The sequence below is a fragment of the Gracilinanus agilis genome, chromosome 2, assembly GCF_016433145.1.
Source record: "Gracilinanus agilis isolate LMUSP501 chromosome 2, AgileGrace, whole genome shotgun sequence".
NCBI classification, from domain to species: Eukaryota; Metazoa; Chordata; class Mammalia; order Didelphimorphia; family Didelphidae; genus Gracilinanus; species Gracilinanus agilis.
The window spans coordinates 585,473,827-585,490,089 of NC_058131.1; the positions used below are offsets into that span (position 1 = coordinate 585,473,827).

The 16,263-nt window shown below is 33.8% G+C and overlaps 1 protein-coding gene across 1 annotated transcript in view; it reads left to right on the plus strand.

Moving 5' to 3' along the window:
• Positions 1-16,263, plus strand: part of ADAMTS17 (ADAM metallopeptidase with thrombospondin type 1 motif 17) — a 515,727-nt gene that overhangs the window by 127,049 nt on the left and 372,415 nt on the right. The window contains exons 5-6 of the mRNA XM_044665411.1: positions 4,944-5,027; positions 8,333-8,490. Of these exons, the coding sequence (XP_044521346.1) occupies positions 4,944-5,027; positions 8,333-8,490 (242 nt within the window). The remainder of the gene's footprint in view (positions 1-4,943; positions 5,028-8,332; positions 8,491-16,263) is intronic.

Sequence of the window (16,263 nt, forward strand, 5' to 3'; positions counted from 1 at the left end):
ATTCCATCTTTTTCATGCAACTTCAATTTCTCCATCTCTAGTGTCTCTTTCCCATGGGCCTTCGAGTGTTCTCAGCTTTTTATAATCCTGATCAAGTGACTTTCTCATGATGCTTTTATCCTATCCATTTACCATCTACTCTCTCTCCAACTTCCCAAGAAATTTGCTACACTCAGTGTCTGTACTTCTTTATTTCTTTATTGTGAAATCTAGCTTCTACCCCCCCCCCTTTTTAAAAATTGTTGTTCTGTCATTTAGGTTGTGTCTGACTCATTATGATCCCATTTAGGATTTTCTTGGCAAAAGATGCTGAAGTGGTTTGCCCTTTCCTTCTTTAGCTCATTTTGCAGATGAGGAAACTGAAGCAAACAGATTTAAGTGATTTGCCCATAGTCACTCAGCTTGTAAATATTTGAGGCCAAATTTGAATTCAGACTTGGTGTCTTGTCCACTGTGCCATATGGAACTACTTACCAAATTCACAACATGATGAACAGGGAAATATGTATTATATGATAATATATGTGCAACCTATATCATATTATATTTCTTTTTGGGCGGGCCAAAGGAAGGAGGGGAAAAATTAAGAATGAGACAAATTTTGGGGCATAGCTAATGTAGGAATTTATTTTTCTTGGATATACATATTTATTATAATTTATTATAGATTTGTAGCAAACCATATTTTATTATTTTATTATATATTGCATTATGTTATAAATATAAAAATAAAAATAAATGGTAACATAAAAAGACGTTGACTTCCTAGAGGAAGTAGTATTTGAATTAAATTTAAAAGGATAGATGAGGATTCATTGGAAGAAGAGGAGGAAAATAAATTTTCTATCTAGGAATAAAGTATGGTGTGAGGGAAAATATTTGCACTGAAATCTTTTTAGCTGCACTCTCATTTGGCATAAACACCTATTGATATACAACTGTGTGTGGGTATTGAACTGAATTAAAAATTATGCTTATCTTTTCATTAAAGCAGACCAAAAGCTGTTGGCAAAAAATAAATAAATGTACCTTCGAATCTCTAATATTCATACAATTCAATATCTTACTCACAGTGGTTTCTTAATAAATGTTGTTGTGGTTAGATTTAGTAGCTCTTTTGCATCTTCATCTTTCTTTTCCTTGTTTCAACAGTTGCCACATTTGACCACTCTATTCAATTGGATTCTTTTTTCTCCCTTGGCCTTGAAGGAGCAATACTCTCAGTTTCCCTCCTACTTAGGTAGCCATTCTGGTTTTTTTTTTTTTTTTGTCATCTTCACTACCTCTATTTGTCAACTCCTTAAGTTAGGACTTTCCCAAAGTTCTATCCTTAACCCTCTTCTTTTCTATTCATTCTCTTTCTTTTCATTCTCCATCAACACATTAATTCATTCTTACAATCATATTTATGCAGGCAGCTCTGAAATATCAACATCTAGCCTTGTCTTCTGAAGTGCAGTCCCACATATTCAATGTCTTATAGGAATCATCTAGTTGGATGTTCCATCAGCATTGCTTGGACATTATCTTTTCCCCTAAACCTGCTCCTTTGTATCTTTGTATCTCTCAGGAACGGAATCCTTCTAACACTTCACTCTGCTGATGACAGTTTTCCAGTCTTCTATATTTTTAACTTTGGTTTTATCTTAAGACCTTTTTATCTTCCTTGCATATCCTACCCAATCACTTATCAATCTCTCTTGGTATTACATTCACAATATCTTTCACTTCCATTCTAGTCCATCATAATCTAGCACCAACCAACTTTTCCAATCTTATTTTATGATATTCTTTTCCATAACTGGTTACTATTAACAAACTGTACTGATCATTCTACTTTGGAACACACCCTGTGTTTTTCTATCTAATGCTATTCTTATACATTTCTTATATCACAATTATCTTCATTTGTCTCATCTTTCTACTAGAGTGTAAGATTCATGAAGATAGGGATCAATCACATTTTTATTTAAACGTATCTTCCCTAGAATTTGTCATAATGCTTCCCCATCTAGAAAATGTTTAGCAAATACTTCTTGAATTGTGTTGTGTGCTGATGCAAAGCATGGAATCCCTGCAAAGGTACAGGGAGAGCCTCACCCAGAATTCCAGGGGATGGAGAGGAAGCATTTAACTAAAACTGGCTCTTTTGCTATTGATAAATATTTTACTCTCTAATCGCTAAGTAATTATATAATTATATTAATGAAGAATAGTAATGACAAATAGGCTAACCCTATGAGTAGAAATCACTAGCTTATACTACAATGGTTTCTCAGGAGAAACCCCAAGTCAGGAGAATCAAGCAGAGTGACTGCTCACATCCAATCCCACAAATTAACTGTCTTCAACCCTTCTCAACTGCCCCTCACCCAAAGTTCTCCAGGGGGGTCCCCTGGAATTCTGGGTGAGGCTCTCCCTGTACCTTTGCAGGGATTCCATGCTTTGCATCTGCACACCACAATTGAAATGAACCTAATGGCAAAATTCTTAAGAAATATTTGAATTATGGCCTCTGGTATTTCTTAAATTAAAGAAATGATGGAAAGTTACATGCCTTTTATATTTTCACTGATTTTGAGGGTAAATAATTAAGAAATGACCTCATATTTGGCCTGTGACTAGTCTTGTGTCAAAAATAACTGTCTTTCTTAATGAAGGGAAATTTTGAAAAATAATGCCAAAATTTGTTCAAGTAAATTCAGTCTGCTGTTTCTCCATGTATGGAGGAATCCTAAGTGAATGTAGAAATCATTCTCTTATTTAGAGTTTTTAAACATTTTAAAACTAATAGTCATGAAATACTTTTGCCAGTTTTATTGTTAACACAAACATTTTAATGTTGAACACACTTGAGCCTTCAAACATTTATGGATCATTGATAATTAGCTTAACTTTCCTATCACCTAACTTGACCCTATTTAAATTTCCAGTATAATATTTGCTCTGTGCTGCTGCCATATCAGTACTGTGATCTTGGCAGCAAATGGAGAAATTTCTAATGTCATCCATTGTTGGCAGGGAAATCAAACTTGAATTTTATTCTTTTGGTCTGACCAGGGGAAAAAACACATCAATTTGGTATTTCCAAGCATTTTTACCACTTTAACCTTAAGTCTCTCTACTCTGCTTTCACTCCCTACCATTCTACTCCACCTGTTAATAACTAAATATAATGAAATATGGTACTCTGTCTTTATTCTCTTTGACTTCCCTACAATATAAAATACTATTGAACATTTCCTCTCTCTGGAAATTCTCCTTTGGCTTCTTGACACCACATACAGATGGCTCTCCTCCTTCTTCATTAACTGATCTTTTCTGTCTCCTTTGCTTACTCCTTTTTCTCTGTCTGCTTCACAACCATAGGTCTCTTCCAAAACTTTGTCCTTACCCTCCTGCCTTCCTGTCTTTAACTTCCTTCCTTTTGCTATCAGTCAATCAATCAATCAATCAAGTATCTCTTAAATGAGCACTATGTGACCACCACCAGACTAGTATTTGGAACATAAAAGAAAAAGTCTCTGCCCTCAAGGAGATTATATTCTATTAAAGGTTATAGATATGTATGTATGAATAGTAAAAAAAAAACAGAAGGTAGCTAATAAAACCAGAAGGCTAATAGGAAAACTCAAGTGGATAGATGTAGTTCCATTTAGAAAACTCCCTAAATACCCAGCCATGGTCTCCAGGTATTCTAGCCCCTGTTAGTGAAAATAAAGCTGAATTACTTTCTCTCACTGAGCCAGTCACACAAAATGCTTTGGAAGCCATATTATATAAAATCAGTATCTCTATTTATTCAAGAATAAGAACTTGAAGTATTGGGGTAGCCGTAGAAAATGTTATTAAACACTTGTTCCACTATTTCCTTCACTGGATGCCTGAGCAAAATAGATTAGCTCAATTTAGCATGTCTACTTTATATAAAGCCCTTCAGAACCTAAGAAGATAAAAATACAAATAAAACATTTCTCTTTGACTTTGAAGAACTTATAAACTAGTAGACATTTCCTTTAAAAATTATCTCTTCATATTGAGAAACATTAATAATTTCTTTAAATGTCTTCGTATAAAGAATTCTGTAGAGGAAATAATGAAAAAAAAAACGTGAAGGAAGGTGGCCTAGCAGAACCAGATATTGAACTATACTATAAAGCAGCAGTCATCAAAACAATATGGTACTGGCTAAGAGACAGAAGGGAGGATCAGTGGAATAGGCTTGGGGTAAGTGATGTCAGCAAGACAGTCTATGATAAATCCAAAGAGCCCAACTTTGGGAACAAAAATCCACTATTTGACAAAAACTGCTGGGAAAATTGGAAAACGATATGGGAGAGATTAGGTTTAGATCAACATCTCACACCTTACACCAAGATAAATTCAGAGCGGGTAAATGACTTGAATGTAAAGAAGGAAACTATAAGAAAATTAGGCAAACACAGAATAGTATACTTTTCAGATCTCTGGGAAAGGAAATATTTTAAAACCAAGCAAGAGTTAGAGAAAATTACAAAATGTAAAATAAAGAATTTCAATTACATTAAATTAAAGAACTCTGTAGAACTAGTTTGGGGAAGGGTAAATTTATCTAGAATTCAAATAAAATAAAATCGAATTCTCATTCTCTTTTCTATTAACTCAATACTTCATGCTAAAATTTTAAGAATATTTAAATATCTTAAAGTTGATCATGGATAGCTTCTCAATGTAATGATTAATTTGAAAACCTAAGTTATTGGTATTTAAATTTTTAGCAAAATGATCTTCTTTTTCATTTTTAACATATGTATTTTATAAATTTAGATGCCACATCTGACAAATTCATTTTTAGATTTATAAATACATTTGAGGCATTAAAGTTTGGACTAACTTTCTTAGACTCAGTAATTCAAATCTTATTTGATATTACGTTAAAATAATATTTTGCTATTTATTAACAGGTATACAACATGTTTCAACACCACAGCCTGGGAATTAAAGTTAATATTCAAGTCACCAAGCTTGTACTTCTTCGAAACCGTCCTGTAAGTTTTCATAGATACTTTGGATACTATGGAATACTTCTAACTAAAAGATGACCTGCACATGTGGTGTTAAGTATTTAAGAAGATCCCTTTAAAAAATCAATGCACTAATGCTTCATTTTGGCTTAAATGTGACCCTTGGTTCTTAAAAGCTACTTTTAGAGTTCAAGTTCTGTGGACCTACCAAACTGGACTGGCAGTAGACTGTTTCTGCCTCCCAAGACCTAACTAGCTTATTTGAGTAGCATAAACAGAAGATTGGTTTTTAGCTGATGAACTTTTTTACCATGCTGACTCATGATTCCAAAAGCTATATAATATGGATGTTAGTTCTCTGTAGATTACCCTTGACCTCCATACTTTGAGTTAGGAAGTTGCAAGTTCATATCCTGCCTCAGATATTTAAGAGCTGTGCTAACCTAGGCAATTTGTTTAATCTCTTTAAACTCAAGTTTCCTTATCTGTAAATGAGGGGGCTGATCTTAATAACCTGTTAGGTTCTTTCCAGCTCTAAACCTACAATTCTATGATGTCAAAGCATAGAAAAATGTAGATTAAAGGATAAATCATAATAATGTAATAAATAAAATAACCATTTATTAGATTATCTATAAATGCTAGATACTATGCTAAATGCTTTACAATTATTAACTTATTTGATCTTCCCAACAACTCTGGGAGGTAGGTGCTTTTACTAGTCCCATTTTACAGATGAGGAAACTGAGGCAGACAAAAGTTAAGTGACTTGCCTAGAAGTCTCTGAGGGCAAATTTGAACTCAGATCTTTCTGATTCCAGGCCCACACTCTATCCACTGTGCTCTTTAGCTTCTCCTACCAACATATGCCTTTGGATGAAGTGATATTTAATATGACAGTAGTATCTTGGTTGATTAGGCTTGGGGGTGGAGTAGGGAATGGAAAATTTGCAGTACTCTAGTTCTATTTTTCCAAATGAGGACATCCCAGTAAACATAAAAAAACACATGATATTCTAGCTGTCTTATCATTCTACCTACTAACTCAACTGTAGAATTTTATAAGTTAAGAGGTTCTGACATTTTATAATTTAAAATGGTACAGCAGTTAGATATGGGTTTGATTAGATGACTTTTGAGACCTCTTCCCATATTAAGATTCTATGGTATGATCATTTGTCAGATATATTGTAGACAGAATTCTGAATCAGTACCTTTGATATACTTAGATGGCCTCTGAAACCCTTCCAACTCTAATAGTTTCTTATCTGTATGTATGAAACTAATGAATTTTTGGTTACATTATCAACTTTGGCAAGTCACTTAACCTCTACGGTACTTTCTCATCTATAAAATGAGGCAGTTTAATGATATGACATCTAAGTTCTCTTTTTGCTCTACTTTCAATGATTTTATGAAATTTTATGAAATACTACTTGGAAAAACCAAATGAATTGACAAATATTGAAATTTTCAAATGGAAGGCTATCTCACAGATTCTTCTCAAATTAGGTTGTGAAAATAGAAAATGAGCTGATCAGAATCAAAATAAGAGGAGATTGAGCTGGATTCCATTTAGAAAATCACATAATGCTTTCCTTGATTCTAAGCTGTACAATATGGCAAAAATCCATCTTTTAAATGATTTGGTTCCCACAATGCTACATAGATATAAATTATGGAATTACACAACCTAAAAAAATTTAAATAAAGGCAATCTAAAGGAAGATCCAAGTACGTAAAGTGAGTTCAAGTTCCTCAAACAATAGTGTGTCTGACTGGAAAAAGGGATAGGCCACTTATATCACTAAAGTCAAGGATAACACATGAACAAATTGAGTGTTCCATTGGCATCCTCAAAGTCATAAAGAACCAGAAGGAGGTCATCATCACCTAGACAGATATTCTCTAGAGGCTTTATGAAAAATGATGAATGCAAATCATCCAGAATCAATAGATGTGAATGTACTGTGATCTCTGTCAGAGAAGAAAGTAAGATACCAATGAAGCATCAAAATGCTTAAGGAGCATAGAAGATCTATTTGATTCTGCCCTCCTGTTCTCAAAGGGACAATTACATATCCTAAAGAGTACAAGGTAGAGACATCCAGATTCTCCAACTGAGTCATTAAAAAAAATTGGTTTGATTAGAGTATCATTAAAATCTTACCTAGGGACAGCTGGGTAACTCAGTGGATAGAGAGACAGGCCTGGAGGAGTGAAGTTCTGGGTTCAGAGCTGGCCTCAGACACGCCTTAGCTGTGTGACCTTGGGAAAGTCACTTAACCTCCATTGCCTAGGCCTTACCCCTCTTCTGCCTTAAAACCAATACTTAGCATCTATTCTAAAACAGAAGAATTTGCTTAAAAAATCGTACATATTTCTTTCCCACTTATGCTAATTTCTCAAGGTCCTCCTTGGAGTGCCTATCTTGGTGGTGTTATATATTCCTCATACTGAAAAAAACCTGGGCTCTAGTTGATATTTGGATTTAATTATTTTGTGTATATTAGATTGAGCAGATTAAGATTAAGGTGTTATAGTATTAATACAAACAGTTGACGTGTCACATAAATTAGATTGTGTTTGGCAATACATTGTTTTCTTTGCTTAGGAGAGGAAATACGTTCTTTGGTAATGTTGTTTTCATTTACCATCTTAGAAATGTGGCTGTTAAGCATTTCTTTGGGATGTTGTTTCAATTCATTCTATTTTTAAGGGTTTTTTGGGTTTATTTGTGGACAAGAGGTTAAGTAAAAGCATTCCAACAATTAGTTACATCATCATGGCTTTTACAGTGGTCTATAAGTTAATGAACTCTGAGGATAGAACTTGAACCATTGATTTTTATTAATTTATTGAGGGGGATTTTGGTAAACTCCTAGATGAGGAAATTGCCTAAACCAATTCATGTCAACACCTCTGCAATTTATAATTTTAGGTTTGTATAGAGAACTTAGGGTTTAAGTGATTTGTCCAGAGTCCCATATCTTCTATTTGTCAGAGAAAAGATTTGAGCCTGGGTAGCTCCAAGGATAGTTTTTTTACCCACTACATCAGTGATGTCAAATTAAAATCAAAACAAATCACTCTGATCAAATATTAACTTAGAAACCCACAAATTGATACTATTTACAAAGTATCATTTTAATTTATTATATTAAACATTTCTCAATTACATTTTAATCTGGTTCTGAGCTGTTTTTGTTCTCTGGAGTGTGTCAGTTCGTAACTATATACATCATATTGCCTCTCTGAATGAACTCTGAGTTGTCAAAATATTTACTTTTTTAATTATTTCATCCCCTCCCCCATCTCTTTTTTCTCAGGCTAAGTTGTCCATTGGACACCATGGAGAGAGATCCTTGGAGAGTTTCTGTCACTGGCAAAATGAGGAATATGGAGGAGCAAAGTATCTTGGTAATAACCAGGTCCCTGGTGGAAAGGATGACACCCCCCCTGTGGATGCTGCTGTTTTTGTTACTAGGTAGTATTGATTTATATTTAGTTGAAACGAAGAAGGAAACTTCTTATACATCTTAAAATATTTAGTTTTGTGTATTTAAGAGTTATTATGGTTCTTGAGGAAAATTTGTAGCTCTAAAATGAAGCTCAATAAGGATTTGGAGCAAATTTGAAGCTATTTGTCAGTGGATTTAGGCATAACTGCTAAGGTAAAAATGTACCAACACAAATTTATAATTTCACATATAATATTTACCATAAAAAAGTGCTTGGTGGGGGCAGCTGGGTAGCTCAGTGGATTGAGAGCCAGGCCTAGAGACGGGAGGTCCTAGGTTCAAATCTGGCCTCAGACACTTCCCAGCTGGGTGACCCTGGGCAAGTCACTTGACCCCCATTGCCTACCCTTACTACTCTTCTGCCTTGGAACCAATACACAGTATTGACGCTAAGATGGAAGGTAAGGGTTTAAAAAAAAAGTGCTTGGTAATACAGATATTGCTGGGACATGTCTGAACTATCTGGTTTAAAATAACGTCTAGGTATATAGTTTTTTCTTGAAATACTATCTAAATTTTTAAAACTCTTACCTTCTGTCAGAGCTGTTAACTGAGTATCAGTTCCAAGGCAGAAAAGCATTAAGAGCTAGGCAATAGGGATTAATTGGGTCACACAACTAGGAAGCATCTGAGACCAGATTTGAACTGAGGACCTCCTGTCTCCAGGCCTGGCTCTTTAACAACTGAGCCATACAGTCACCCCAATGCTATGCAAATTAAGCAATTATTATTAAATAGATGATGTAAGAGCAATATTCTACCTCCTATTTAGGTAACATTTAAACTTCCTAATTTTCCCTTAGAAGTAAAAAACTGACTAAATAAACTTACCATGTTTCTGGGTTGCAGAATTAGACCATATCCTCCTTAATTTGAGAGATTCTTCAATTATAGAAAATAGAAAGCAAATACTGTCTTTTGTAATTTGGTTTAAGTGATATTGATGTAGTTTTAGGATCTCTTTTCCTTCTTTGTTTTCAAAACTTATTAGAGAAAAGCCCCTTTTAACAATTGTCAGCAATAATATCTATGATAGATTCACTTCATTGCTGCTTTAAAGCAGTCCGTTTGCAAAGCATGGAAAAGTTTTTCTTCCTAATTGAACTAATCTCCTTGACTAAACTAAGTCTAAATCTTTTTAAAATGTTAGGTAATAATAAAAAACCCTAAAAATCTTCTGTTGTAACTCTTAGATTTGGAAAATTCTTTCTCAAGTCAGGCACATCTATTTTTCCTGGTTTGGCATCCTGGTGTATGACAGAGTGCTATACCCCCAAAAGGCACATATTTGATGTTTGTTGAATTGTATTTAATTATTTAGAAATTATTGAAAGAAGAGGATATAAACATAAGCCATCATGAGCTCAAAATTTGCTCATATGACCCAAGATTATGAAAGCAATACCATATAAATTTAGTTCTATTTAAATTGGGAAATATATGTAGATATGATATATGATATAATATAATAAATGAAATGTAAAATATGTAAAATAGTAGCTCAAAGTATTATATTAATAACTCAAACATTATGTTAAACATTATATTAAAAATTAATGTGGGTTTATAAATATATATGTTTGTATATGTTTGGATATATAACATATATCCACACATGCATGTTATGTATTTACTCAAATACATTTTATTTATATATTGCATAGTATTGAGTATATATACATATAAAATTTTATGTATGTATGTGTACACACACATATATGAAGACATAGATATATGTCCTTATTTTGTAATTTGAAAGATGAGATTGAAAGTTTTCTGTCATGGCCTTCAAAGATTTTCACAACCCCCTGCTTTCAGCTTTCTAACATAATTCACTTTCAGCTATTTGACTGTTAAATCAGGGTCCTCTCCATGCTTCAAAACCCACATAGTACCTTCATGTCTCTCTGCCTTTATTCAATCTATTTGTGATTAGAATGTCTTCCATTCTTTCCCATACTCAAAAACTCAACTCTAATGCCACTTACAACTCTCATCCCAGGAAGGACAGTTCTCCCTAAATCCTCTATTCAGTAAGAATCTTCTCCCCCTCAGATTTTACACAGTATTTAATTTTGTAGATGTCTAATATATTTATCACATAGTATGTTGAGTTATTGAGTTATATTCATGTTATATTTATCTACTAAATTATATATTTCCCTTTGAGAATTATTATTGGTTTTATTTCAATCTGATATGTATCTCTATACCATTAATAGGTGTTTGTGGTTTGTTTATTATATCAATTATAGATGACTACAGTAATAATACTGATTATTAAAACACAAACTAGTGAGCTGACCTTGTATATGCAAATGAGTGGCTTTGTCTTTGAGATATACTAAAGATCTACCATGGTTCAAAATATTTCTGGAACTCCTTTATTGAAATTGTCTTCAAAGATCATGGCACATTTTAAAAACATAACATTTGCAATAATAGATTGTCATGCTTTTGAGGTTGTTTAACTTTTAGAAACAAAAAGAAATGAATCCACTGATAAAAATGATGAGTGATCCATTTGGGTGATATAATATTTTATTAAAACTAGAATGTCTTGTAATGTAAAAAAGGTAGATTTTCTTGTGTACCATATATTGACTGAATATATTTTCAAAAGACAGATGTCAAAAACCAAGAATCAACCACAGTATCTTTGCAATAGGTATATAGACTCTTAAGATAACTACTTCAATAATTCTCCTTTGGATTTTGTACATTTTGATATATTTGTTTCAAAACAATCTCATTATCTTATAGTGCTAGATTGAAATATTTCCTTCTTAATAATATTCCCTTTCTCTAGTGAGTTGACAAAATTATTATAAATGGACTTGGGAATATTCAGAAAGCACTGCCATGAGAACAAGAGCTAACAAAGCTCAGCCCTGTTCAAGAGACAACATCAGACATGAAATCATCTTCAGGCATTGGTTTGAGTTTTTTTAATAGTTTCCTTAACACGTTGGTAATATTTTGTCTAAAAATGCCTCCTTCTAATTGAAGCATATGGGTTAAGGTCATTTTAGAACACTGTGGTACTTTGGGCTGGTATTCATTAAAGAAGGGACTAAAAGGTACTTTATGATAAATAGAGGGAATTCCAAGGTCTGGAAAAGGCAGTTTCTTCAGCTGTAGGGGAAAGACTGTTTCTACATCTTGATTGTGACTATATTCTAATACTGTTGAGAAAATATTAATTTCTCTAGTCTTTCCTGCCTGTTTTTGTACATCAATCTTCCTTCTTTGACTTCAGTCAGAAAACATTTATTAGCCAGCTTAATAACTGCAATAGTTATTAATTATATGAATTAAGATCCTTTTTTTGAGGAGGGAGAGATAAAGTTGTAGGTAAAATTAGGTACATATAGCTCCACTTGTTAGTCTTTGCCAAGCATTCTATTAAAGGCAATGATGTGGTGCAGTGGAAAGGGAACTGGAATCAGGAATTTAAATCCAGCCTCAGATACTTACTAACATTTAGATCCAACCATAACACCTTTATCTGCATAAGCCTCCCCATCTGTAAAATGGAAATAATAATAGGTAATATTAATATAGAACTTATGTGCTAGATGCTATGCTAAATGCTTTATAAAGATTATCTTATTTTGTTCTCTCAACAACCCTAGGAGATATGTGCTATTGTTATCCTCATTTTATAGATAAGAAAATGGAGGCAAAAGAGTCTATGTGACTTGTCCCAGTGTCACACAGATTGTCCATGGCAGATTTGAACTCAGTCTTTCTGATTCCAGACCTGAAAGATTAAATACCATGACACTTAGCTGGCCCAGATTATGGGAATAAAATGAGATATTGTATTTGTAAAGTCCTTTACAAACCCTACAATGCTACATAAATACTTTCTATGGTAGCCTTCTAAGTGTGGTAGAATTCAGTACCTTGAAAAGAACCATTGGGATCCCATGTGAGCAAAATAATGATTGTTTAATAGATGCAAAGTTATAGTTGCTCAGTTAATGATGACGAAGAACATATAATTCTATGGGGGAAAATTGGGCATGAGAATATTTCTGCTCTTTATTTTTTAAACTTTTACTTTCTATTTTAGTAACAACTCTAAGACAGAAGGGAAAGGGCTAGGCAAATGAGTTTAAGTGACTTGACCAAGGTCACACAACTATGTGTGGTCACAAGCATGTGAGGTAAAATTTAAATCCGAGTCCTCCTGACTCCAGGTATATGGCTCTATTCACGTCCTGCCACATATTTCTGTTCTTTAAAAAGTGATTGAACTTTTTCAGGGTAATATATATTATTTGAGTATCTCTAATTCTATGCTCCATAAGGCAAAGAGTATTTAGAGTGAATTTTTGCCTTGAGGTCCTGAACCCTATTACTGGCCAACTATATAATCCTGAGCTTGACTATATAATCCTGGATGCTCACCAGCCTTGACAGATGGACCAGCAATAGAGGATATGAAAATGACATCATGTCCAGCCAAAACAGGCGAGCCAGAAAAAGCAGGAGCTGGGTTTTCAGAAGTTACAGCTGTGAATAAGACTAGAAACCACCCATGCAGGATGTTCTTTGGGAATGTTGCAGGGAGAGTCACATGGAGGGCTCCCTCTCTCCATAAGACACTTTTCTTATTAGGTGATATTTACCTCTGGCTTAATATCTGTCCCTTATAAATTAGGAAATAGGCCTTTTCCCATCAACCCCTCCATTTCTTTTCAATGTGATGATGACAAACCAATAGAATGCTAGGGCAAATTCTTGTAAAGATAATGACAAAGAGGACAGTTCTGTTGTGTGACTCTTTGTATACATCCATTTTCACATTGCTCTCCTTCAACTTATGGTTTAGTTCCACATACTACCCAATAAATTATATATAATATTTGTTTATGTAAATACATACACATATATACACACATATGGACATATGTATGTATTTATTTAGTACTTTAATGCAGCAATGCTTTATATGATCTCAGCTAAAAGAATATGTAAAAGCAGTTTGCAAATCTTAAAGCTATTATGATGATTATTGTCATCATAATAGCAATGAGTGTATTGAGTGTTTAGCATAGATCTATTGAGGATGATAGGTAATTCTATCAGGTTTCCAAAAACTGGTGAGAAGACACAGACTGCTCCAAGCTGGCCATGTAAATGAATGCAGAATGGGAAAGTTGGTTATTTGGTAAATTTCCCAGAGTTTTAGTTTCACATGGGAAATGAATAGAGGAATTCAAAAGAGGGCTTTTTAGAGCGTAACAGGGAGAAAATTTTGTGTCCCATTTTCTGAGGATAAAAAAAAGTAATATTATGCTAATAGATCAGGATGAAGAATACTGTTCCTGTCCATTTATTATTTTGAGACTGCATTCAGCCAAAGCAGGAGAGGCCTCAGGCCAAACTAATAAAATAATTTTCATCCCTTATTTGATTACAACTGCTTGCCTTCTTTGAGGAAAAAGAGATAATCCCATCTGCTTTTATGAGATATAATAATGCACTCCAAAATGTACTGGAGTATGGAGTTACATAATTCAGAAAACCAGATTTCCTTTATCAAGGAACTGTAGAACATAAGAAGCAAAAATACTATAGTGCTTTATTCATTATTCAGTCTCCTTGGGACAGATTTTTCCAAGGATGGCACCTTGCCTCTTTCTAATAGTTTAGTTATCTATTATCAGGATGAAAACAGCTTTTGGTATCGTAGCTGATGTAAAATAATAAACCCTTAAATAAACTAGTTTTGGAATGGGTTTTTGTGCCAATTCCATTCTTAGCAAATATCAGATATTTTTAATTTTTTTGTTGTTTGATTTTTTAACTCATTAAGCAATGTTAGCCTGGAATGAAATCAGTATCAGGAAATTATAGCTGCCTCGATTCTTGTTTTCTTCTTAATGCTCCTTCCTTCCTCTTCTCTCCTACTCCTTGGCTCCAGATCCCAAAATACAACCTCTTTCTCCTTCATCCACTCTTCTTTGCAGATGGTTGTCATTAAGATTTCTTCAATATTAAAGCATCCTGCTGCTCCTCCTCTCCTTCCCATTATAGTTCTGAGCACCATGTATTTTCTGCTTCCTATCTTTATATTGAATTTGAACAGCATTGGCAATCTCAGGTATATAGTAATTTGTTTTTGTCACTTGTCATTGTTGCTTCTCCAAAATGGAAGTATTATTCTATAACAATATGGCCAGCTTTCTCACAAGTATACAGATAGGATACATCACCTACATGGAATAATGGTAAGGATGCTAAGAACCTCCCTGAATTTCCTCCTCATTATGCTGATGTGTGAGATTGAATTGATAGACTTTTGTTCCTTTGGCATCAAACCTTATTCTTTGCCACTGGGAGAAGCAATTCATGAAGTCATTAGTTTCTTAATAAGTTTCTTTTACACAACTGATAATAGGTTTGTGCCAAACACTGTTAGATCACAGTCTACAAAGATGAAATCAAGAAAGTTTCTAGCCTTAAGTAGCTAATGTTCTTTTTCAGGATACTATGTGTCCACAAATAAATAAATACAATATACTTAAAAAATAAATACAAAGACTTTGGAAGTTTGGAGAGTACTAACAAACAAGTTATAATGTAGAGCCTCTTGAAGGAAGAGGCATTTGCACTGAGCTTTGAAGGATGTTAGATATTGTAAGAGGTCAGAGTTGAGAAATGAGAACATTGGAAGGAGTAGGGGGCGGCCAGGCAGAGGAAAATGGGGAACGCAGCCTGTGCAAAGGCACAAAAGTTTTAGGAGGCAATGATGTATAAGAGAAATAGGAAGTACTATTGGTGTAAGATGTGTAAGAGGACTGACTAGCAAGAACTATTGTTTGACTGGAATGTTGAAAGCATGGAAGGGAGTAAGGCATGATCAGTCCGGAGCCTGATTTAAAACTTTAAATGCCACATGCATAAGCTTTATGTTAAAGGTAACAGGGAGATATGGAAGCATTTTTAAATAAGGGAGGCATGTTTTCAGATCTTTGCTCTAGGAATATTAACTTGGCAGTAACAGGGAGGATAGTTTTGAAAAGGAAGAGATTGGATATAGGATGGTCAGTTAGGAAGATATCATATTCCATATGAGATAGAATGAATGTTTTTGGTGTGAGTGAAAAGAAGGGGATAGCTTCAAGAGATGTGGCAAGAGATTTGGCAAGATGATAACTGGAGGAAGTCACACATTTTATAGCAATAGAATAGGACTAAAAAGGAAGACAGTATTCTAATAGTGGGAATCTAGGTGTATAGAGTGTATAGAGTGCTGGACCTAAATTCAGGAAGAAATCTTCCTGAATTCAAATCTGGCCTCAGATATCTACTGACTGTGTAACTTTGTGCTCAACCCTTTATGTCTCAGTTTTTTTCATCTATAAAGTGAGCTGGAGAAGGAAATGGCAAACTTACTCTAATATATCTGCCAAGAAAATCTCAAATGGAGTCATGAAAAGTTAGTCACAACTGAAAAATGACTAAACAAAACTCAATAATAATAGTAAAACAAAAAGAATAATAAATAGCAGTCTAAGGTTTTTAAAGTGATATATGTGTATATATGTTACATATGAAATTCATATGTATATATATATTATATGTGTGTGTATATGTATATATATGAAATCTCATATTCACAACAACATTGGGAGCAAGTAAATTTTGGGGTTTTTGTTTTGGTACATCCAACTCTTTTTGATCCCATTTAGAATTTTCTTGACAAAGGTGCTAGAATGATTTGT